Genomic DNA, 23,654 nt, shown 5'->3' with positions numbered 1-23,654 from the left:
TGTTATGGCACAAACAATGTAGGTTCAACAGAAAAAGGCTACCACTCTAGTTACTGGCCTACAATTAGTTATTTTGTTTTAATTGAGGAATTTCTTCTCCTTCCAGCATCCAGCAGATTCGATCATATAGACCAGTCTCTTCAACCTGGCAACCTCCAGACTGCTAGCTAAGAATTTGTGGACTTATATCCCATCAAATCTGTTGTATCAAAACATTTCCATGTGCTACATTAGAGAAGGCTTCCATAACAAGTGACCTTTGTAAGAAAATCTAATTTGCTGCTATGGTATTTGCAAGTAGTACAAATCATTTTTTATATATATATATATATATATATATATATATATATATATATATATATATATATATATATATATATATATATATATATATATTCAAGAATTTTCAAGTGATCATTTTATTGTGTGCATTTTCCTAGGAAGACTCCTGAGATTCTTCTACATTAAAGGACAGAAAGTAAATATGGCTCACAGGAAGTTTATCTGAATTCTAGTACTGTTCAATAGTCCAGACCCAGTAGCTCTTGGCTGTCTCTGACAATCTACCTGACAAGACCAGATGCACTCTGATATGATAAGAAAAGGAAAGACAATATGGACATTTTACACATGTGTGTGTATATGTATGTGTGTGTGTGTGTATAAGCATATATGCATATTTACATCCTCACAAGCATTTTAAAATGTACAGATTTGAAACCAATAGCTGGATGTATCTAGAAATCCAAATTAGTAAGATGACATAAAGAAAATCAACATGCTTAAAAGAGATTTCAGAAAGTAACCTTCAGTTCAATTGTTCTGTAAAGCATTAAATAAGAGAATGCAATACATGAGAGCCATCAAAAGGGAGCACTTTTGAGCCACTGAAACAGCAAAACAGGACTGAAAAACTTCAATCTCCAAGCTGTAGACAATGATACCGCTGCCGTATTTTATGTGCTAAAATGATCATTAAAAATTAAGCACCACATAGAAACTGCCATTTAGAATATTAATTTACCTTTACTAATAATCTTTTTAACTTGAGGCTAAAACAGTTCACTCACCATTCATGTACTCTGGCTTAGTCCATGAAATGTTAAAAGAGTCAGAGGAATAGGACTGGACTTTAGGAGCTGGAACCCCTTCCGGGCCAGTTTTCATTGTTTTTACTGAAATAGTTTCACTTATTGTACATCCACCTGTAGTGCAAGCCTTTGAAAAAAAGAAAGAGAGACCAATACCAATACCCAACATGAAATATATCCCCAGTGTAGGCTATTTAGAAAAGGAAATGTAAAGAAATCTACTCATTTTTTTAAAGGTTGTTTTTTTTAACCTGAATTTCTTTTATAAACAACTCAAGGCAATGAACATATCTAATAGTCCTTCCTCCTTCTATTTCCCCCACAGTAACAACCCTGTGAGGTAGTTGGGTTGAAAGGTGAGTGACTGGCCCAAGGCCACCCAGCTGGCTTTCATGCCTAAGGCAGGACTGGAACTCACAGTCTTATGGTTTCTGCCTGGTGCCTTAAGACTGGTGTTCATATGTTTAGTTCTCAAAGCAACACAGTTTATTTCTGTATGCAGTCTTGTGTTTGTTTGTGAGGAATGCTTTTCGCTTATAATCATTTCAAGAGTCTTTCCCAAGATCAGACCACTCCGGAAAGGGAGGCTGTTATGAAGAGGTCCCTGATGCTAACATTGCTCTCAACCTCTATCTAGGTATCCCCCCCCCCCCTAAAAAAGGCATTGGCATGAAAAAAAGTGTTCTATGGAACAGGATCAGTTTCTTAAATGCAAACAGGCAGAACTGAAATATCTAGAACACTACAGTACGGTGTACAAATCTTTCCTTATTTAACATTTTCTAACACACTTGTGTTTCACATTACATTGGAAAGGGGTACTAAAAGTTGTTTATGGAATGGGTAAAGATGTAAACATTTCTAGATGTCCCCCCCCCCCACACACATGGGGCTTGGGGTTTTTTTAATCCGGTTTCTTTGGAGTAGGTGAAACAGAAAGATACTGAAACTTATGTTTCTTGTCTCAGCTCACTAGGTGGCAGCACCTAGCCAATATCAACTGCTGGTGAATCTAACCAGATCTTTTTATCTCCTCAGCAGAAGACTACTAGGCAATCCCAAATTTCTAGACTAGACTAGGAGGTTCAAAAAAAAAGAAAAGAAAAAAAACACCCAAAAGAAGGAAATGACAAACCACTTCCAGACAGTTGTCAAGCCTGTCTGGATGAAAATGTCCATTTTACCACCAGGAATCAAGTCTAACTTTACCTTTCAAAGTCTTTTCCTTCCATATCTTTAGTCCTTAATATAATTAATGTTTGCTGCATTTTATATTTGGCATAATTATAACTTTTCACTTGCATAATTGCATTCACTTTATTAAAATACTGTAATAGTTAAGTATGTTTGGTATTAGAGAGGAAACTATAGCATCTATAACTGACGTTGTCTAAAAGCAAAATCCTATATGTTTTCCTTCAGCTGCAGAGAAAAAGGGACTGGATCCTACGGGTCGGTCCTCTTTGCTGAGAGACCAGCTCTATCATCTTCTCTCCTTTGAATATTTTACCTCACATTGATTTAAAATTAAAATAGTGAAGAATATATGTAGCTCAGACTTCAATTGTTGCATTCTTGGTGTTCTCTAAGATGCTGTCACATAAGCTGATCATGAAACATCTGCAAGAAGAAAAGCAAGGGAAGACCAAGAACCCAATAAATTTAAAGTATGTTGTCTTAATTTGATTCTCCCTTACCCAGCATCCACTAAATATCCTTTTCTTGTTGGAATTGTGTGTTTAAGATGGTAGGTTGAAGAGCAAAGACTGTCTTTATTGTTATTGTTATTCCCATTTTGGAACCTTTAAAGTTGGACAGTGGAGAAAAATGTTTTAAATAAATGTACCTGCCTATTTTGCAAGTCCCACTAGTTCAATGGAGCCCACTCCTAAATAAATAGATTCAGGATTGGTATCTTGGTACTTTGTTATTATTTTATATGCCCTTTTAGGTAGATACTTAACTGGTGTCTTTCTGTGTGCATTGTTTCCTTCCATTTTAATATGCAAGGTAGAATACCATCTGCCTTTGCTAATTTCTCTTGGAAGAATCAAGCTGGGGAGAAGGCAAAACTTAGCAGCTCTTCAGCATGTACTTACAGATTTTGGCAAGCCTTACCTTATAGTCAAAAGTTGAATTTGGTATGTTGACAGTTATATTCAATCTGCTGATGGAAAAAAATACCCTCCAAACCATTGCCTTTGGTCTCTCTCTTTGCCACTGCATTTGAACATTTTATAAATGGCAGTCAACTTAGCATTGATCTTTCAGCATAAAAAAAATCCTACTCTCAAAAGCGTATAAGAAGAACTGCCTAAGCAAGAACTAAAAGGTACATATAAACGTACAGTGTTTTAAAAAAACTTTAGAATCATGAGGGGAAAAAACTTCATGCGAAAGAATTATAGTAAACTGGTTTGCATTTTAAAAGGTCCTTGATCATTTTAACAATTCCTGTATACACATTTATGTGATGATAAATACAAAGTTTCTATATCTGAGAACAGGAAGAGAGAATTTCCTCCAGATCTTTTGGGTCATAGTAATGCTTGTTTGTCCAAAACTATGCCTACCTAATCTCAGCAGTAAACACTCTTTTTCACTGATTCTCACATTCTTAGTCACACTCCCAGAGATTAATAGATAAAAGAGTCTCTTGCATCTTACATTGCTTTTTTAGGGGAATGTGCTTATATGCAGACTTAAGTGCTAAGAAATGGGAAGAGGATGTCTTCACCTAAGAAATCAATATAGGAAGACAACAGACAGCTTCTGAACAGTTCAACTGTTAAACCTTCAATCCTTGTGGGTCCAGACTGGAATTCCACTATGAAGGACAAGCAGAGGACGAGAGGGTGTGTAAAAGGAGGACTTTCTTGCTCTAAGAAAGAAGGAGACTTTTGAGAAAAATCTGGGGAACAAAGGTAGGAAAAGATGAAACGCATTGCTAAAGCACAGCAATGAAAGTCTGATTTTAGCATAATTACAATATTGCATATATAAGAAATTATAACTATCACAATTCCCTAAACAAAGATGTTAGAGAAGACTTAAGGAACTTGGTGCTCCAGCAACTGTAGAAAGCCACAGTTATACCCAGTGCTTTTTTTGTAAAAGAAAAAGGTGCCGGAACTCACACATGTCATACAACCCGCCTTGCCTACCCTATAAGGCTCCATCCAAAAAAGGTGCTGGAACTCCGTTCTGAGCGTTCTGTGACAAAAAAAGCCCTGGTTATACCAAAAAGATGACACATATACACTCGCACCCCAGACAGTGACATTATCACACCAATGTTATTAGTCTGTGGTTTGAAGAGCTGTGGTGATGCAGTGGTTAGAATGCAGCATTGCAGGCTAATTCTGCTGACTGCCAGGGGTTTGATCCTCACCGGCTCAAGGTTGACTCAGCCTTCCATCCTTCTGAGGTTGGTAAAATGAGGACCCATATTATTGTGGGCAATATACTGACTCTGTAAACCACTTAGAGAGGGCTGTAAAGCATTGTGAAGCAGTAATATAAGTCTAAGTGCTATTGCTATTGCTATTTTTACAAGTATGTACATGTCAAGAATAAAATTGCCAGCAGCAGCATTTGGATGATGAAGTGATTGAATAAGTTTCATCATTTGCCCATTGCTTAATCTGTACCCGTAACTTGGTGTTTCTGGATGTACTGATGAGAGCTGATGCAGCCATTTTAGAAAAGCTATGCTAGCAAATTTAAGGGAGTGGCATAATGATTTGTACTCTTGCCCTGAATTGCATTTCTTTTTTCTGAAACAGTTCTTTTGGACAATCAGTAACCTTGGCAATGGTGCCATTCCTGAAGTATTTTATTTGAATTTAACAGAGTAACAGAGTTAGAAGGGACATTAGAGGTCTTCTAGTCCAACCCCCTGTTCAAGCAGGAGACCGTATAGCAATTCTCTCAATATATATTCCTAGTGGCATTTTAAGGAGATATGTCATTTTCTAGGTATATGATAACAGCTCTGTGAGATTCTGTCAGCAGTGTGACAGAAATCAGAACAAGCACTGCCTAAAGTCCAAGTGTATCCTGATCTCTAAAGTGAAGGATTGGCTCCCAATCCTTCTAACGAGTGGGAGGGCTCTATCTTGCCTTCCCTAAGGAGAACAGCCAGGGTTTAAAGACTTTCCTGAACATTATCAGGGTGGGAACTGTCTATATCTCAAGGGGGTTAAAGATGGAAGCTTAAACTCAACTCCTGGCCCCTGCATCCAGCCAGGTCTGTTGGAAGAAGCAGTTTGCCACTGACTACTTCCGAAACTTGTTTTTTTTGGTTTCAAGTTTCAAGTTTCAAGTTTTATTTAATTTGTATACCGCCCTTCTCCTTGGTAGGGACTCAGGGCGGTTCACAGGGCATATATAAAAAAACGATACAAAAATTAAAAAAGATTAAACCAATGCCCAGTTAAAAACAGTAATACAATTCTAAAACAACAATTTAAAACCCATAATCCCCCGTCAGGCCAGACCAGCTAATTCAAATAGGTGGGTCTTCAGGCCACGACGGAAAGTTCGGAGGTCTGATGCCATCCGGAGCTCCACCGGCAGTTGGTTCCATAATGCCGGAGCGCCCACAGAGAAGGCTCTCCCCCTGGGGGCCACCAGTCGGCATTGGTCTTTAAATCTCCTACTCTAGTCATGGAATTCTTGGCTGATCTCACCATCCAAGGCAGTTACCTCCTAACTCAACAGGGCTGATCCTGTCTTAACTTTTGAGATCAGCTCAGTTCATCTAAGTCATGGGTGTCAAACTCAATCATGTCACATGACATATCATGACATTTTTTTGTCTTTTCGGAGCTGGGATGGGTGTGGCCTGCACATGACACATCCGCAGTTTGTGCCAGTTTGACACCCCTGATCCAAGTGCTTCTTTGGTAAAAGCAAGCAAATGAACAAAAACCTCCATGTGCAATGAAATTAATTTGCTGCCTCAACAGTTACATTCCAAGTTAAATTGTTGTAAAAAAAATCAGTGTTATTGGGGTTTTCTTTTTTTTAAAAAATAATAAACTATGCTGAGGTAAGCCAGAATAACAATCCCATCATTACTGCGCTGAAATTCTTTCCTTGTTCCTAACTTCCATGGGTTAGGAACCTAAAAATAAACATTTTTTATTCTAGTGAATATTTGTAAGCTACTTAAAGTCAAGGAGGGGAAGGGTGGTATGTAAAACTTGAATTAAGTAGCTAGAAAATTAATAAAGGATTCTGTTAACTGTTACAGTTACTTTGCTAAATAGTAGATAAAGGCCAGATTTTATCAGTCTGGATTTCAAGTCATAATTAATTTGAAGGTCTTTGCTCAGATGGACTTTGAATCAAAACCTTATTGTTATTGGAAGGTAGATTATTTTCTTGTGGCATAATCTGGCACAATATTTAGAGCATTCAAGAGCATGTTGAGCAAAATGAATGCATACAGAGTGTCTACAGATAAATGTAAATGTATTCATAATCAAGAGCAGAATATTTTCTATGGCATTTATGAAAGCAAATGTCCTTATATAGGTATTACTATAAAATGATGAGAGTGTTTAAAACAAACAGGGACAATCTCATGTTTATATTCAAGATATTTTCAGTTGTATCATGGAACTTAAACTGTTCTTTAATCAAAAAGCAAAAGGAAATGACTGCACAAAATAATAGCAATGACATTTAAAAGACATTTTTAAGTGCTTGTAGTTTTCAATAAATATTTTTCCCTTCTAGTTTCACATGCTCACCATTTTAAGAAGCAGGAGAGAGAGAGAGAGAGAATTATCATCTTCCTTGATATAAGGAACAATTATTATTACCTTAATGACTGTATCTCTAAGTATGTCCATAAATGTCACAAATCTTTCTCTCCCAGATCTCCTTGGGTATTTTCTATCTTGAAGTTGAGAACCTCCAGTATGATCTTCTAATTGAGCTACAATTCTTATCAATCCTGACCTAGCTGGAGATACACAAAGTTTACAGCTGCCCTAACCCTGCTCTTCCATCAACCCATTCCTTTCTCCAGGCCTATATGGCAATTGATCTTAGGAATCTTTTCCTATTCTCCTTTGTACAAGAAAGTAGCACTGAACAGGCTGCAGGACCTTGAAAAATAGTTCTTGGACCTAGGAACTTTAGAGAATACTGCATTTCCAAAGAGCTTTGGACTCTTGGGGCCTTAGTAAGAGTAAACTGGAAATTGATTCTGAATGATGAAATAGAAGGCAAGATCATTTCCAAAGACAAGAAAGTAGAACAGCTGAAGAAGAAGAAAAAAGGCTTTTGTTAGGAGACTCCCAAATTGCAGCTTGTCTATAGGAGTTGCAATAGTGCATAATCAACTGTGAAAGAGCTAAACTTTTAGGTAAGAGCTCTATGATATTTGCATATAAATATGACTGCTAAAATCTTGAACATTTCTTTTATAACATGAATGTAATCCCCTAAATGAGTTCAAAACATTTTAATTTTTTTTTAATTGGAAGAAAAAGAACCAGTATGGCATAACGGTTAAAGATGTTGGACAAGAAAAGAGACCCAGATATTAGCCCATACTCAATCACAAAAGATTTTGGGTAACTTTGGGCCAGTCATTCTCTTTTAGTTCAGCTATCTCACAGTGTTGCTGCTTTGAGAAAAAATCAGAGAAGGAAATGCTATGTACAACACCTTGAGGTCTTGAATAAAAACAGGATGCAAATCTACATTTTGTTTACTAATAATCAGGCTGGAATACCCAATTCACTAAAGTAAGAAATAAAATGGGGCCATTTTTTTCCAGATCTGCTTCTTTCCGTTATGATTCTTATGTATTGAATTGCCAACCCTTTTCTGTCTCTGTGATCCAATTTGACTTGGGTCATAGAAGACTTGATTTTTCCCCACACCTATTTTGAAACAAACATTCAATTTATTCTTTTCCTTTAATGTGCTATATGAAAACTTAGCCAGTTTGAGTTCCATCACAACAGATAAAAGAAAATATAGATAACACATATAGAAGCTATCATTTGCTCAGCTGTCACATTTATTACTGTCTCCAACTTACTGCTAACTTGACGAAGTATTCAATACCAGGGGAAAGGTCTTGTATAGTATAGTTCTGAAAAAGATCTGTAGAGTTATAAATTGCATCCCAAACTATAGATTTTTTCTCTTTCTTCGCAATGTACAGGATATACCTGTATACCAGTCCATTTATTTCCTTTGGAATATCCCATCTGCAAAAAGAAGCAACATGTAATTATACAACAATTAAAGAGGGCAGTGAGGGAATATGTAATATTTACTTAGAGCAGGGGTCTTCAAACTTGGCCCTTGGGCCTGGCTGAGGAATTCTGGGACTTGAAGTCCACAAGTCATAAAAGGGCCAAGTTTGAAGATCGCTGACTTAGAGAGTGAAAGCTAATGTAGTCATCAAGCAACTTGGGGCAAGTATTGAAGAACAAATAAAGTAACATAGAAAACTTTTTAATATGAAATTTGTAGCACGGGTGCAAATTATTTTGATATTGTGTTTAGAGTGATCATATCTTGATCATATCACAAAGTCTTCTTCCTGTATTACTATTTGCACAGAGGCTATGACCATATGTAGGTTACACTGATTGCATAAAGACTAATGGAAATTAACTTGGCAAATGGTAATCAAAGATTTACAGAGCCACTATACTAATCACTTCTGTGCATTTAATCATAGTAAATGTATGTTGCAGACCTTATTTGTGATTTAATTCACTAGGATTCTTGCATAAATTGATACTATATGTGTCACAGGTAGAAAAAGAACTTGGAGCTTTCATTCTTTAACCCTTTCTTATAGGACTTGGCTTCCAGACTCTTCATCATCTTGGCAGTCCTTTTTAAAACTTGCTCCAATCTGGCACTAACCATTTAAACAATGGGACCCAGGACTAGACATAGTTAGCTGAAGTTCCCAGAATAAGAACTCAAACAATTGTACCACTCCAATGCTACTGAGGAAAAAGAACAAATTTTACTTAACTGTGCTTCTACTGTTCTAGAATCCAAAATTATCAGGACTGGCACATCCACGTGAACTGGGGGGAGCTCCGTTGTAAGCACTGTGACCTGGGTACTGTTTTTGCAGCCAACCATTGTGCAAGCAGAGATTAGAAAGTGGTATGGTGTAAAAACTTTTAAATCTACAAAAAGGGGATAATAGACATGAATAGTCATTGGATTTAATAAAGCATTCTCAAATATTTATCTGTCATATGTCTGTACATTTTTTTAAAAAAAATAGAACATTGTAAATGTCAATTAGTTACCACTCATATAAAAATAGCTCCTGAATTATAGTGAAAAATATAATATAGGAAATGTAATCATACAAATTAATAATAAGAATATGTAGCTAAATTAATTTTTATATACTGATTTAGGATTTTGTGACTGGTATCTGTTGGGCAATATTGGGCTTCAGGTTTTAGTGACCCATCATGTAGACAACAGATTTCCTGGCAATTTGGCTGGCAACTTCAGAGACATTGTGGTCTGCTGGTAACTGAGAAGAGACAGGGCTCCTGTCTTTGTAGCCTGGAATTCTCCTGCTAATTATTCTTTAGACAAACTGGTTTCTGTTTGGTGCAGGTTGGTAGGGGTGGTCTCTCATTGGCTCTTTGTGCTTGATTCTGATTGGTTGCTTTGGTGGCACTGGTTCTTGATTGGTTCTTTGTTCATGTCAGCTTCCAATTGACCAGGGATTTTCCCAAGCATTGTTCAAAGATACTTAAGAGGACAAGAAGCAATGGATGGAAACTAGTCAAGGAAAGAAGCAACCTAGAACTAAGGAGAAACTTCCTGACAGTTAGAACAATTAACCAGTGGAACAACCTGCCTCCAGAAGTGGTGAATGCTCCAACACTGGAAGTTTTTAAGAAGAGACTGGACAGCTATTTGTCCGATATGGTATAGGGTTTCCTACGTGAGCAGGGGGTTGGACTAGATGACCTCCAAGGTCCCTTCCAACATTATTATTATTATTATTATTATTATTATTATTATTATTATTATTATTATTATTATTATTATTATTATTATCAATTTATCATTTTTAAAGGGTTGTGCACCACAACTTAGAGAGTGCAGGGTATCATTTGGTGATATAGGAACATTTGGAGTGTCGGAGCTGAAACTTGTCATCTTTCCCCCTAGGATGTTCAGGATGGGAATAGCAAATCAACCTTTCCTGCTCTACATTTAACATCTACCCTGCCCAGTCAACAATTGCTATTTTTCCAATCAGTTTTAGAGGTGATGATGACAGCTTTTAAAATTGGGAAAGAGTAGTTTTTTCTTAGCAGTGTCAGACTCTTGTTTTTATTCATAATGCATTACAAAATTAATAACAAAAACAAAAACAACAACTTGCTGCCACTTCAACTGTTCATTTTAAATAAAAGCAAGACTGAAATGAGATCTTTATTTTTAGATACCAAAAAACCCCCCACAACTGATTCCCCCTCCCAGATATAATATGATAAATAAGCACAAAAATAGGAGACAGAGATGTTAACAAGTTTCAACAGCCTTGGTTGAATTCTACCAACAATGAACTACATGAACCACACCTTTAAATCAAACCTACATCAATTACTTGCCACATCTGATCCAATTTATACTGCTTGTCGGAAATTGACCTACTCAAGTGCTTCATAATGGATCAATTGCTTCAACAGATGCAGGTAGACACATAAATCTAAATCCTGGTCTCTCCCCTAAAACTCTAAGGTTACTGTTTGTCAAGCCCTCCTGATTATGGCTTCTTGTTTTCCATTTGCTTGATTGGATTATTTGCATAAGAGCAAATGCAGGCAGTTGTGGACATGAAAAACAGATCGTTCTATGATGCATTAGAAATTATTCGGCAAAAATTATCTGGAGTTGCCTTGATAAGAAAGGCAACTCAGCATATGGAAGTCTCATGGATTCATGTCAAATAAACTACAATTTACTCTAAAGATCACAAGTTATATGCTATTTAACAATTGATTTTATGCCTTTCTTGCAGAAATTTCATTGATTTCAATTTACAAAGTGAACCAATAAACAGACAATGATTTCCTTTTAAATTTCTACAGAAATTGAATATTTTATTATGTTATTACTCACACCCACATTAGTAAATTAAAATCCAGTCATTGCCCTTTTTAATCTGTAAGGTATCATATTTATCAACAGCATAGCTCATTCTAGCTAAACTGGTTAATATAATGACATGTTTCAGCCTTTATTCCACACTAAAGATTTGGTTGAACACACTTTCTTTGCTATTTACTTCTTCACAACCTATCGATCACTAAACTTGAAAAGTTTACATTTGCCTATGTTAAGATATAATGGATGCTGCACATGGCAGTGAAGTGTGATGGTACTAGCCTAATTTAAAAAAGCATTGGTGATCTACCTGTGAAGTTTTTAAGGAACTGCAAGTTCTTCTAAAATAGTTCTCATTTCCAACAACCTTTCCTATCTTTACTGACAAAATGTTTTGAGCTAATAGTCATTGGATCTCCAGACCATTTAGGAATTTAAAAGTTAATGCTGCATTTCAAATTGGACCCAGAAATGAACTGGAACTGAAATCAGAAAGAACTGTCATAATATGAACACCTATATAGTCCCTATCAACACCCCTCTCGCTTATCTTTGATCAGCTGATTTCTGGGCTATTTTAGAGGTAGCATCATTACATATAATTTATGACAAAATGTAAAAATCAAGCCTTCAAATCACTCCCAAACTCCAGACAGTTTGCATTAAGGAAACAATAAATATATTCATATTAATATAATAAATAACAGAACACCATAAGCAAGTTTAATGGGTAAAAAAATGTGCTAGGTTCTATATTCCAAATGCCCCATAAGAAACATGCTTGTGAAGCTATTTCTAACAGAAGTGTGAGAAATCTATGAATTTTAAGAGCAACAGATTCCAAAGGGAAGGAATTCCCACAGATAGTGGTTCTGTATCCATTCTTTTTCCTCCTGTCATTTCTGTGCCCATTATACATGGTGGGGGACACATAGCATCCCATCACAGGCATAATCAATGGGAAGAGTAGACAATACATTTCAATAATGGCTAACGGAAGTATAAAGATTGTAGATTGCTATGGTCAAAACCTATATGATCATAATTAGTATTTCAATTTAAGATGATAAAAAGTCCACTGATGTAATTTCTAAGGTGCCTTGTCTTCTCATTCAGCTAAATAGACAAGGCACCTACCAACAGTATCTCCACCTTATCTAGATGAAGTCTCAATTATCTTGCTCTTCTTCAGCAATTAATATTGCTAGAGAATATCTACCCCCTTACTTGAATTTTACAAAAATGAGAACTGTGTTATCTATATTGGTGACAATTCTCCCCTCATCTCAAAACAAACAAACAAAACCCGCTCTTTTCCTAATGGTTTAAAATCAATCTGCAGTAGTAAGGCAGTAAGTAGGCAGTAAATGTGTGGGAGATGGCCAGGCTGAGCCCAAGGGAGGGGTCAAATGCATCATAAGTCACGAGACCCTGTACACCTGCAAGAGATCTAAGTCCAGCTCACCTTGAATGCCTTTCTTATCTCCCACTCATTTCACTTGAACATTAGTTGGTCAGATTCTTGTTGAGAGCTTAAGCCTGCCATAAATCTTTACACCCATTTGAACTACCTGAATCTCCTGATTTCCCCACAGTGTGACAAAATATAATAAAACAAAATTACAAAAATAATGGGACTGTCAGTCCTTGAGGTTGGTAAAAAACAGGAAACAGGTCTTAAAATATATTTTAATGTGGTTAGGATATTATAGCATATTAATCTTGAAATCATATCAAAGTTTGCCTCCAATTCATTTTTCCTAACATAATCAAGGCAGTTATTTTGAGATTATTTCTGCTGCTTTTTAATTTCCCAAGACTTCAGATATCTTTTCTGTAATAACACAAGCATTTTCTTCCTTCTTCTGTGATTGAAACCCACATTTCATCAAGCCATCACCACCATCAGAGTCCCTCCCCCTTCTATTTGTGAAGATAGGCCTGGTAGCTGAATAAGTCTGAAACATTTACACAAAGCTTCCCTTCTTTTGTTGACCAACAAGATCAATTGTAAATACAATATGGCAGGAAGCAAGGAGTCATTTTCCTGATGATCACTGTCTAGTAATTTGGTGGAAATTTAATTTAATTTAATTTATTAATATTTCTATACCGCCCTTCTCCCGAAGGACTCAGGGCGGTGTACAGGGCAAGAATAAAATACAAAATTACAAAAGTTAAAAGTAATTAAATAAATGCCCGTTAAAAGAACAATTAATACATAATAAAAAACCCCAATAAAATAATAATAAATCCCCCCCAATCCCCCCTCAGGCCAGGCCGGCTTGTTCGAACAAATATGTTTTTAGGTCGCGGCGGAAGGAGCGGAGATCGGGCGCCGTCCGGAGCTCAACTGGTAGCTGGTTCCATAATTCTGGGGCGCCCACAGAGAAAGATCTCCCCCTGGGGGCCACCAATCTACATTCTCTGACCGGTGGCACCCTGAGGAGGCCCTCTCTGTGGGAACGCACAGGGCGGAGGGAAGTTGATGCCGGCAGCAGGTGTTCCCTAAGGTACTCCGGACCCCTGCCATGTAGGGCTTTAAACACCATTACTAGTACCTTGAATCTCACCCGGAAGACAACTGGCAACCAATGCAGCTCACGGAGCAGAGGTATAACGTGGGAGTATCGGGAGACTCCCAACACAACTCTTGCGGCTGTATTCTGTACCAGTTGGAGCCTCCGGGTGGTCCTCAAGGGAAGCCCCATGTAGAGAGTGTTGCAGTAGTCCAGACGAGACGTCACGAGCGCATGAGTGACCGTGCATAAATCATCCCGGCTTAGATAGGGCCGCAACTGGCGCACCAGGCGAACCTGGGCGAAAGCCCCCCTAGTCACAGCCACCATGTGATCTTCCAAGGTGAGCCGTGAATCTAGGAGGACTCCCAAGTTGCGAGCCCTATCTACGGGGGGTAATAATTCACCCCCCATAGAAAGAGATGGAATATCCGAATAGACCCGGGATGAAAGTATGCAAAGCCACGCAGTCTTGTCGGGGTTGAGCTGAAGTCTGTTCCTCCCCATCCAGACCAGAACCACCTCCAGGCAACGGGACATCACGTTGAGGGCATCACTGGGGTGGTTTGGGGTCGAAAGAAAAAGTTGGGTATCATCAGCATACTGATGATACCCAACTCCAAAGCCATGAATGATCTCACCCAGCGGTTTCATATAGATGTTGAACAGGAGAGGCGAGAGGACCGACCCCTGAGGAACTCCACAAACGAGAGACCTCGCGGTCGACCTCTGCCCTCCTGCCAACACCGACTGCGAACGTCCCTGGAGATAGGAGGAGAACCACTGTAAGACCGTGCCTCCCACTCCCAATCCCCTGAGACGCCGCAGCAAGATACCATGGTCGATGGTATCGAAAGCCGCTGAGAGGTCTAATAGGACTAGAACAGAGGAATGTCCCCTGTCCCGCGCCCTCCAGAGATCATTCACCAGCGCGACCAATGCCGTCTCTGTGCTGTACCCGGGCCTGAAACCCGATTGGTACGGGTCTAGATAATCCGCTTCATCCAGGACCAGAGGGAGCTGATGCGCCACCACACTCTCAACAACCTTCGCAAGAAAGCGAAGGTTGGAGACCGGACGAAATTTGTTCAATACAGCTGGGTCCAAGGCAGTCTTCTTGAGGAGAGGCCTCACCACTGCCTCCTTCAAGACGGCAGGGAAGCTACCCTCACTCAAAGAAGCTGATATAACTGCCTGGAACCAGCTGCGTGTCCTCTCCCGGGCTGCATAAACCAGCCAGGAAGGGCACGGGTCCAATAAACATGTGGTGGAGCTCAGCCTCCCCATAATCCTGTCCACTTCCTCCGGAGTCACAGAATCAAACTCCTCCCAGGTAATATCGACAAGACCGCCCGTGTCCTGATCCTCAGACTCTGCCCAGTCAGAGTCCAGACCTGTCCGAATCCGAGCGATTTTGTCTGAGAGATGTTGGTTAAACTCATCGGCATGACCCTGCAAGGGTTCCTCCCTCACCTCCTGATTAAGGAGGGAGCGAGTCACCCTAAACAGGGCGGCCGGGCGATTATCTGCGGACGCGATAAGGGTAGCGAAGTGATTAGACCTCGCCACCCTTATCGCAGCGAGATAAGACCTAACATAGGATCTTAGTCGCAATCAGTCGGATTCGGATCGGCTGGACCTCCAACCGCTCTCTAGGCCCCGTCTCCGACGCTTCATCTCCCGGAGCTCCGCGGAGAACCATGGAGCTCGACGGGATCTGCACCGGGTCAGGGGCTGCAAGGGTACAACTCGGTCAAGAGCCTCAGTGGCTGCCCTTTCCCAGGCTTCCACTAAGGCATCTGCCGAGCTATGAGTGAGGGAGGCAGGTGGGGACCCCAGCGCTGCCTGGAACCTCTCAGGATCCATTAAGCGTTTGGGGCGGTACCATCTAATTGGTTCCACACACCCACGGCGGGGGGTAGCAAAACGGAAGACCAGCCGCAGGAGATGATGGTCGGTCTATGACAGGGGCATAACATGGTGCTAGTGTGAGTTTTTCCTATGGAAAACATTTACAAACAATTAATCTATTTTATTAAGCCAAATGATGGATAAGTGTGATTTCTGGGGAAGAAATGGAGGACTGAAAACAAACTCCACAAAAAGCAGAGCTGATGACCATGGTGGAATGAAGAGCCAGCTCTTTGATAATTGCTCTCTGGACAAGGAGGGGATTTGAGATCACTGCTGAGTGCTCCAGACAGCTGCTCCTCAATGGAAAACTTTATAATAGTGGTGTCCAGTGGGTTTAGAGCTCCAGGAGATAAGGGAATAAGCTTTGAAAAGATGCTAAATTCACATATTTGCTTTTCTAATCACTTACATAAATAGCTTGTTAAGTTTTCTTTTTTTATTAAAAAAAATAAGAATGTGAATGTGGAAAAGGAATTTTTTTCCTTTTCCACATTCACATTCTTATTTTTTTAATAAAATCTTTTTTAGCAAATGAATTCTTTCTTCACATTGTTTTCTAGGAACTCCTTTAAAGCTAACTTTTAAAAACTTATGGAATATTGCCTCTTAGCTGGGGTCTCAGATCTAAATAGTAAGTAGATGATATGTTACAAGACAAAGGAGAAGTTATGGTAGCTGCTTCTTCTTCCCCAAAAGATCAACAAAATCTGCATACTTTTCTGGCAAAAAATGAAGTTCGGAGAATGGTGTGAGAAGGAGAAAATGAAAAGGGTCAAATACCTACAAACAGTATAGTTGACATTTTGGAGACGAAAAGAAACTGCTTATTGTTTCCAGTGAATATTAGGATTACTGTGTTTCCCTGAAAATAAGACGTACCCCAAAAATAAGCCCTAGCTTGATTTTTGGAGGTGGGCCTAATATAAGCCCTACTCCTAAAATAAGCCCTAGCTTTGGGTCAAGGCACATGGCTAAAAATCAAGCTAGGGCAAGGATGGGGAGGTAGAGCTACACCATGTGCCCCACACCTGCTTACTGTTATAGCCAGACCTCCCATGCCACAACACTTGCCTCTCCTCTCCTGCCACATCTTCTGTGGCTGCTCGCCGCCGGGGGCAATGAGCATGAGTGGCAGTGAGCAGACACAAAAGAAATGGGCTGGCTGGCTGGGGCTGTTGGTGCCACCACTGAGACCATGGAAAAGACATCTCCCCAAAATAAGATCTGGTGCCCCTTTTGGAGGCAAAACAAAACATAAGACCAGGTCTTATTTCCAGGGAAATACGGTATGTGTCTGAAGTCAGTCTACCCAAGCATAATTGGGACATTCAAGACTTCAGGGTTGTTTATACTCAGTACCAGAGGAGCCATATGATGCAGTATGGGAGCTGAATTGAGAAGTCTTCTGCTGTCAATTCATCCCCACCTGCATAGGCTTTTCCAATAGTTGTGAAGCTAAGCCATATGAATGCAGCATAGTCACATCTATGAAGTTAGCATTCACCCAAGAGTCCAAATGAACCAAGAGTTCAAACTGAAAGCTTACAGAGGTGCAAAGGCTAATAGGTATATTGTCTGGTTACAGTTGCAATTGCCTAGTATGGGGTGTTCAAGTTCCCTTTAATTATCCAAGGACTCCCTGTGGAGTTCTTAGAAGGGGAAAGTGCAAAATTTCCTTGAAGGCAAAGTTTTACAGTGGTCTAGAGCATTTACTTACAAGGTCATACATTTCCATAGATGCAGTACTTCTAGCTGACTCTGAGCAAGAAAGCTACATGCCCTAGTGCGCAACAGTAAAAACACAATCTAAAGTCTTCATTTTTTTATTTCTCCATTGTAAAGAGAGCTCTCTTATTGCTCTAATTTGCATGGATTCTACATCATTGGAATCCAAGGAGGCAATGGGGAGGGGTGATGAATAGGTGCAAAACCTCTGTGCCTCAACTCCTCAAAACTGCTATCAGTTATAATGCAAAGCTGAAAGGACTGTTCCAAATCTTGCCTGTCTTACCAATTCATCTCTTATTTCTTTGGAAAGTCCTTCCTGAAATTGGTCAAGCAGAGGAAAATCATTCTAAAACATAAAACTGGAAATCAATCATGTAGTCATAAATTCAGTGAGTTCGTCCTGTCAGCTGTCAGATCTTCCAATTTGCAGTTGCTATTCTGGTTGAATAATCAAATGCAGCTCTAAATCTTTGCATAAAATTGTGATACCTATCTAAATTGGTATCATTATTGTCAATGAGTGGAAGTGCCCACCTGGCTGCTGCTTCTTTAAATAGGTTTAGAACAAACACAACTTTGATCCAACATGCAAGAAATTGTGCTGACCTGGCCACAAAAAACAATTCATACTCTATTGTGAAAATGAGGAATTTATCTTTTCTCTGACCACCCACCTCCATTCTCTCTCATAAACTACCAGGAGAACAGAACAGAACGGAATAGAACAAGACTGGCTGCAGAGCAACTTGTAGAGCTGTCCCAGATAAGGTAAGCTTTGTCCAAAGTGCTGCATTGTGCAGGTTTGTTATTTTTGTGACTACCTGATGTTAATGTTGAAATAATGATTCAGCCACTTGTTCTGCAGACAGTGGTGTCTCGAGGTTGTGTCTCGAGGTTGTGTCACCATATTCTAAGTCTATAAGTCCTCTTTAATAAGAAAGTAGGGAGGCTTTCAAAACTGATATAAGCCCTCCGAGTTTGGCAAAATAACCAAACAGGAGTATCTAGGAATATTAGAATTTACTGTAATATGGTTGTGTTATTAGAATAGAATGCTGAAAATCCATCAAAACCCCTATCAATATCAACCTGTACATAACAAAGCAAAGCAGAATTGTTTTATATTTCTTTCATATTTACTTTCATATTTCACATTTTCTTCTTTCTCAAAAGTCAGATATTTCTGTAATGCCTTGTCATTCTCCTCCCCTTTGCCTTGAGTCAAACCCTCATTCCATCAAACAGAGTAATATCTTCATTGTTACTGCCATGAGAAACTACCATCTATAAATGCTTAGAGCAAAATAAGTGCTGTATTAACAACTTAACATCTCAATCTACAAAATCCATCCAGATAGATAAAACATCTGATGATATTAAACACTGCTTAAAGATGTAAACGGACTCACCTTATCCCCTCTATTAATAAACTCTATCCTCTAACACTATTCTAGTAAACATCACTCCAAAGGTTTTTTAAAACATATTCTTTAATTGCTTTTAAAATAATGACATAAAAATGAGAAAACATACAAAAATAAAAATATATGTATTGCCAAAGGAAACAAAATCACAGAATGTACTTGAATAATAATTAATTAGAAGCCTATACATAGTTGTAACTATTTATAGTTAAAATGATATATTAACTTTTTTGTTTTTCTTTAGTTGTTTTCCCCCCCTTTTTAATAAAAGAATCCTACTCTAAAACATAAAACTATAATGAAAGAATGGAGATCCTATGGACTTGGATAATAGTGAATTGTAGTTTCTGTATTTGTTAATATTGATCACACTGGCTGTGTTTGCTGATAGTTGTACTTTACTAACATCTGGAAGAATGCAGAACTTTATTCCTAATCTGCTTTATTTTAAAATGGAATTAGCTGGCAATAACCCACTCAAAGGTCTTATTTTTTTAGGAAGTAGATGTACACAATTGGCTTTTAGCTGTTGATGTCTTCAGATTACTGCTACTACCATCTAGGTGAAAAGTTTTTATGGGCAATGTAATTCTTGCAACAAAACAGTATCAGAATCACAACTCTGTCTGTGAAGCCAACATTGTTATGTATGGGGATTAATAAAATACAAGCAGCGGCTTGCTGTTACCATCAGGTGGCGCTGTACTGAGACAGGATTGGTTGATAAGCGCCTGGCAGGAAAATCACATAAAGGGATTGGCTACCTGTGTACCTAGCCAGGTATATAAGGGGGTACAGGTAACCCCTATTGTCCAGTCTGTGCTTCCACCAATAAAGAGCTGTTATGCTGAACCCTTTGTCCATCATATTGCCATGCGGTCAAGAACCCACTACATAATAGTGGCGATGAAGGTGGGATCTTGTTTCTCCTGAGAAGCTGAAGTCACTAAGGATTGGAGGAAAGAAGCATCTTCCCCGAACCATCCATGGCCGGCAAGTGAGCGCTCGTGGTCAGAAAAACAGAGAAACAGGACACACCATGGTGAAATTTGGACAGGTTCCGCCATTCGATACCCACCACCCTGAGAGATGGGCGTCTCACCTCAGCCAGGTAGAAGCGTTCCTGCAGGCTAACCACATCACCGACGACGTTCAAAAAGCCGCAGCTCTGACCTGTTTGAGTGGCCCAGCGATCCACGACCTGGCAGTTAACCTGTGTGCGATCGAGACCATGTCGTACAAGGACATTGTAGAGAAGCTGAACAACAATTTTAAGCCGCAAATATCTGAATTGGCTTGGCGGGGTCAGTTCGACCAGCGGTGCCAACGGCCAGGTGAGTCGGCTTCTGAATTTATCGCAGCTCTGCGGGAAGCCGTTCGACTGTGTAATTTTAGCAACCTAGAAGAAAGGCTGCGAAATCTCATGGTGTGTGGGCTCCAGGACAAACGGCTGCAGCAGCGTCTATATGCCCGGCCAACTATCACACTCCAAGATGCTCAGGATGAGATCTTGGCCAGCGAAGACGCTAGTGGGGCAGTCAACATGACCCATCAAGTCCGACCCAGCAGCCCAGGTGGTTCTATTCATTTCGGAGAGGCTGCGAACAGCAGGAGCGGGGACGCGTTGGAGGAGGTGGAGATCGATTCCTTACAACAAAAGCCAGGGAGACATCTAATGCGGCGCGACAACAACGGAAGCCAGCAGAAGCCCACAACGGCCAACAAATGCACCAAATGTACCAACTGCACCAACAGAGAAACCGCCCAGAAGTATGCCGGTTGCAGAGGAAATCATCCAAGAGCGACCTTCAAATTCAGAACTGCAAAGTGTCGGTCCTGCGGAAAGACGGGACACATTACAGCCGTCTGCCGGAATTGCACACGAGACAGCCTGTATTAGCTCCAATTGATGGATGTGTGGCCTAAAGGTACGGAGTCCCCTCAGCCCACCTTTACCAAAAGTTGTGAGAAGAGGGGAACTGTGTCTCACACAGAGATCCACCAGTTACCCACACCAAAAATCAAACTGGAGGTCCGTTTGCAAGGTGTACCTTGCAAGATGGAACTTGACTCTGGGTCTGCAGTCTCTATAATTTCTTATGAGACATTTAAAGCAGTTTGCGGCCGGAGCAAAGGGTGGGCTCAATTGAAACCCACCAGCATTCAGTTAGCCAATTTTCAGCATGCCCCTATTAAGGTTAAGGGGGAGGCCACTATGTTAGTGGGGTTCAAGGATTTCCATGGTCCCTTGAACGTCCTGGTAGCCAAGGGCCAGAGGACCAGTTTAGTGGGGCTGAATTGGTTTGGAGCTCTGGAAATAGGAATCTCAGGGATCCATAACACCCAGTCCAAAAGCCTCGAATCCGTCTGCAAAACGTTTGCAGACGTATTCAACGACAAGCTAGGCAAATACACAGCCCCCCCATAAAATTTAAGTTAAACCCCAATATCCTTCCCATGAGAATTAAGGCCCGAAGAGTTCCCTTCGCTCTCAAGCACAAGATTGAGAGCGAATTGGACAAATTAGTAAATCAAGGGGTGTTAGAACCAGTAGAAGGGGGAGAGTGGGAGACTCCAATAGTCACCCCACTTAAAGTAAATGGGGAGGTTAGAATTTGTGCAGATTATAAGGCCACAGTGAACCGGGCCCTGAACCCCCACACTTACCCGGTCCCGACGGTAAGACACGTCCTCTCCTCACTCCAGGGTGGCGCCATCTTTGCTAAGCTCGATTTGGCGCAAGCGTATCAGCAGCTCCCTGTTACCAGGGAGACGGCTGACGCTCAGACAATTGTTACACACAGAGGGGCTTTCAGAGTTAACCGTTTGCAGTTCGATGTCTCTGTAGCTCCTGGAATCTTTCAGGAGGTGATGGATAGGACTTTGAAGGGCATACCTGGAGTATGCCCTTATCGCTGGAGATTCTGAAGAGGTCCTGGCTGACAGGCTGCAGGATGTTTTAAGCAGATTCCCCTCTGCAGGATTAAAACTAAAAAAGAACAAATGCAGCATTGGAGTGGCATCCACTGAATTCCTGGGGTTCAGAATTGATGCCAAGGGAATTCACCCCATTGATTCAAAGATGGCTCCAATCCCTAAATCAAAGGTGAATTGCAAACTTTCCTGGGGTTACTAAATTTTTATCATGCTTTCTTGCCCCACAAAGCAGCAATTGCTGAGCCCTTACACAGGCTCTTAGACAAAAAAAACCTCCTTGGAATTGGACCAAGGTCCACGAGCATAGTTTCCAGAATTTAAAGGACCTATTGTCCTGTAACTCAACTGTCACACATTTTATAGAAAACAAACCCATCTGCATTGCTTGTGATGCATCCCCCTATGGGGTGGGTGCTGTTCTAAGTCACATAGAGGACAATGGGGAGCAGAGACCCATTGCTTATTACTCCCGAACACTGTCAATGGCAGAAAGGAACTACGCCCAAATAAATAAGGAAGCCCTGGCAATAGTGACGGGAGTCAAAAAATTTCATAACTACTTATATGGCAGGGAATTCACTATTTTCATGGACCATAAGCCTCTGTTGGGGTTGTTCACGACTGACAGACAAACCTCACAGATCCTATCACCCAGGATGCTGGATGGTCCATATTCCTATCTGCATACACATGTAAACTGGTACATGTACCAGGAAAGGACATGGACCATGTGGATGGATTAAGCAGGTTACCATTAACCACTGCTGAACCTGATTCGGCACCTGCTGAGCAGATAATGGCCATCCAGGATCTACCAGAATGTCCGTTCTACACCAAGGACATTGCTGCTGGTACCAAAGCTGACAAGGTCATGAGTAGGGTACAGGCATGGGTAGCCTCAGGGTGGCAGGAAAAGAGTCCAGGCCCAGAATTTCAGGCATTCTTCATGAGGAGACATGAGCTATCTTCTCATAAGGGATGCCTATTGTGGGGTAGCAGGGTCATCATTCCTGAGAAACTCAGGGATAGGGTCTTACAGTCACTACATGAGGGACACCCCGGCATAGTCAGGATGAAGGCGTTAGCCAGGAGTTACTTGTGGTGGCCGGGCCTTGATAAGGGTATAGAGGAACAAGTTGCGGGATGTTACACGTGCCAAAGGTCAAGGCCTGAACAGCCGCACGCATTGGTACACAAATGGGAGGAGACGCACAAACCGTGATCTAGAGTCCACATTGACTATGCTGGCCCTTTTCAGGGTCAAATATTCCTAGTAGTAGTTGACAGCTACTCCAAATGGCTTGAGGTGGTACCAGTTACTAGCATGACCACAGCCAAGATGGTCCAGGTGCTCAGGGGACTTTTCACTACGCATGGCCTGCCTGATGTGATAGTCTTGGATAATGGCCCACAATTCACATCTGCTGATTTCCAGGGTTTCACGAGGGCCAATTTGATTAGACACATCACCTCCATGCCCTTCCACCTGTCGTCCAACAGGCAAGCAGAATGGATGGTGAGGACGACCAAGGACGCATTGAGATGCATAATCAGTGGAGACTGGCACCAAAGGTTGGCTCAATTCCTTCTTGCACAACACACTACACCGTGTGCGACCACTGGCAAGAGCCCTGCAGAGCTGCATTGGGGCAGACGGCTCATCACTAAGTTGGCCAGACTCCACCCTGACAGAGTGGCCACAGAGACGGAACAACCCATCCTCACCAGAGAGCTACACACAGGTGACCTGGTTTGGGTCAGAAACTATGGGCCGGGTCATGTGTGGGTTCAGGGGGTGGTGATTGACAGAACGGGGCCATTGTCCTACATTGTAGAGGTGGAGGGGGGTCGTCAGGTCAGGCGACACATTGACCAAATCAGGAAACAGGGTCCTGAAAAGCCTCAGG

The 23,654-nt window shown here is 40.7% G+C and overlaps 1 protein-coding gene across 1 annotated transcript in view; it reads right to left on the bottom strand.

Annotated features, from left to right (window-relative positions):
* The window catches only part of USH2A (usherin), a gene marked incomplete at both ends in the record, with an annotated part of 509,528 nt that overhangs the window by 252,281 nt on the left and 233,593 nt on the right, over positions 1 to 23,654 (bottom strand). Inside the window, 3 exons of the mRNA XM_083377756.1 lie at positions 1,071 to 1,218; positions 8,155 to 8,326; positions 9,112 to 9,271. Coding sequence (XP_083233882.1) covers positions 1,071 to 1,218; positions 8,155 to 8,326; positions 9,112 to 9,271 — 480 coding nt within the window. The remainder of the gene's footprint in view (positions 1 to 1,070; positions 1,219 to 8,154; positions 8,327 to 9,111; positions 9,272 to 23,654) is intronic.

This window comes from Vipera ursinii, assembly GCF_947247035.1.
Source record: "Vipera ursinii genome assembly, chromosome: 1".
Lineage (NCBI taxonomy): Eukaryota > Metazoa > Chordata > Lepidosauria > Squamata > Viperidae > Vipera > Vipera ursinii.
This window is presented reverse-complemented; position numbering and strand designations above follow the sequence as displayed.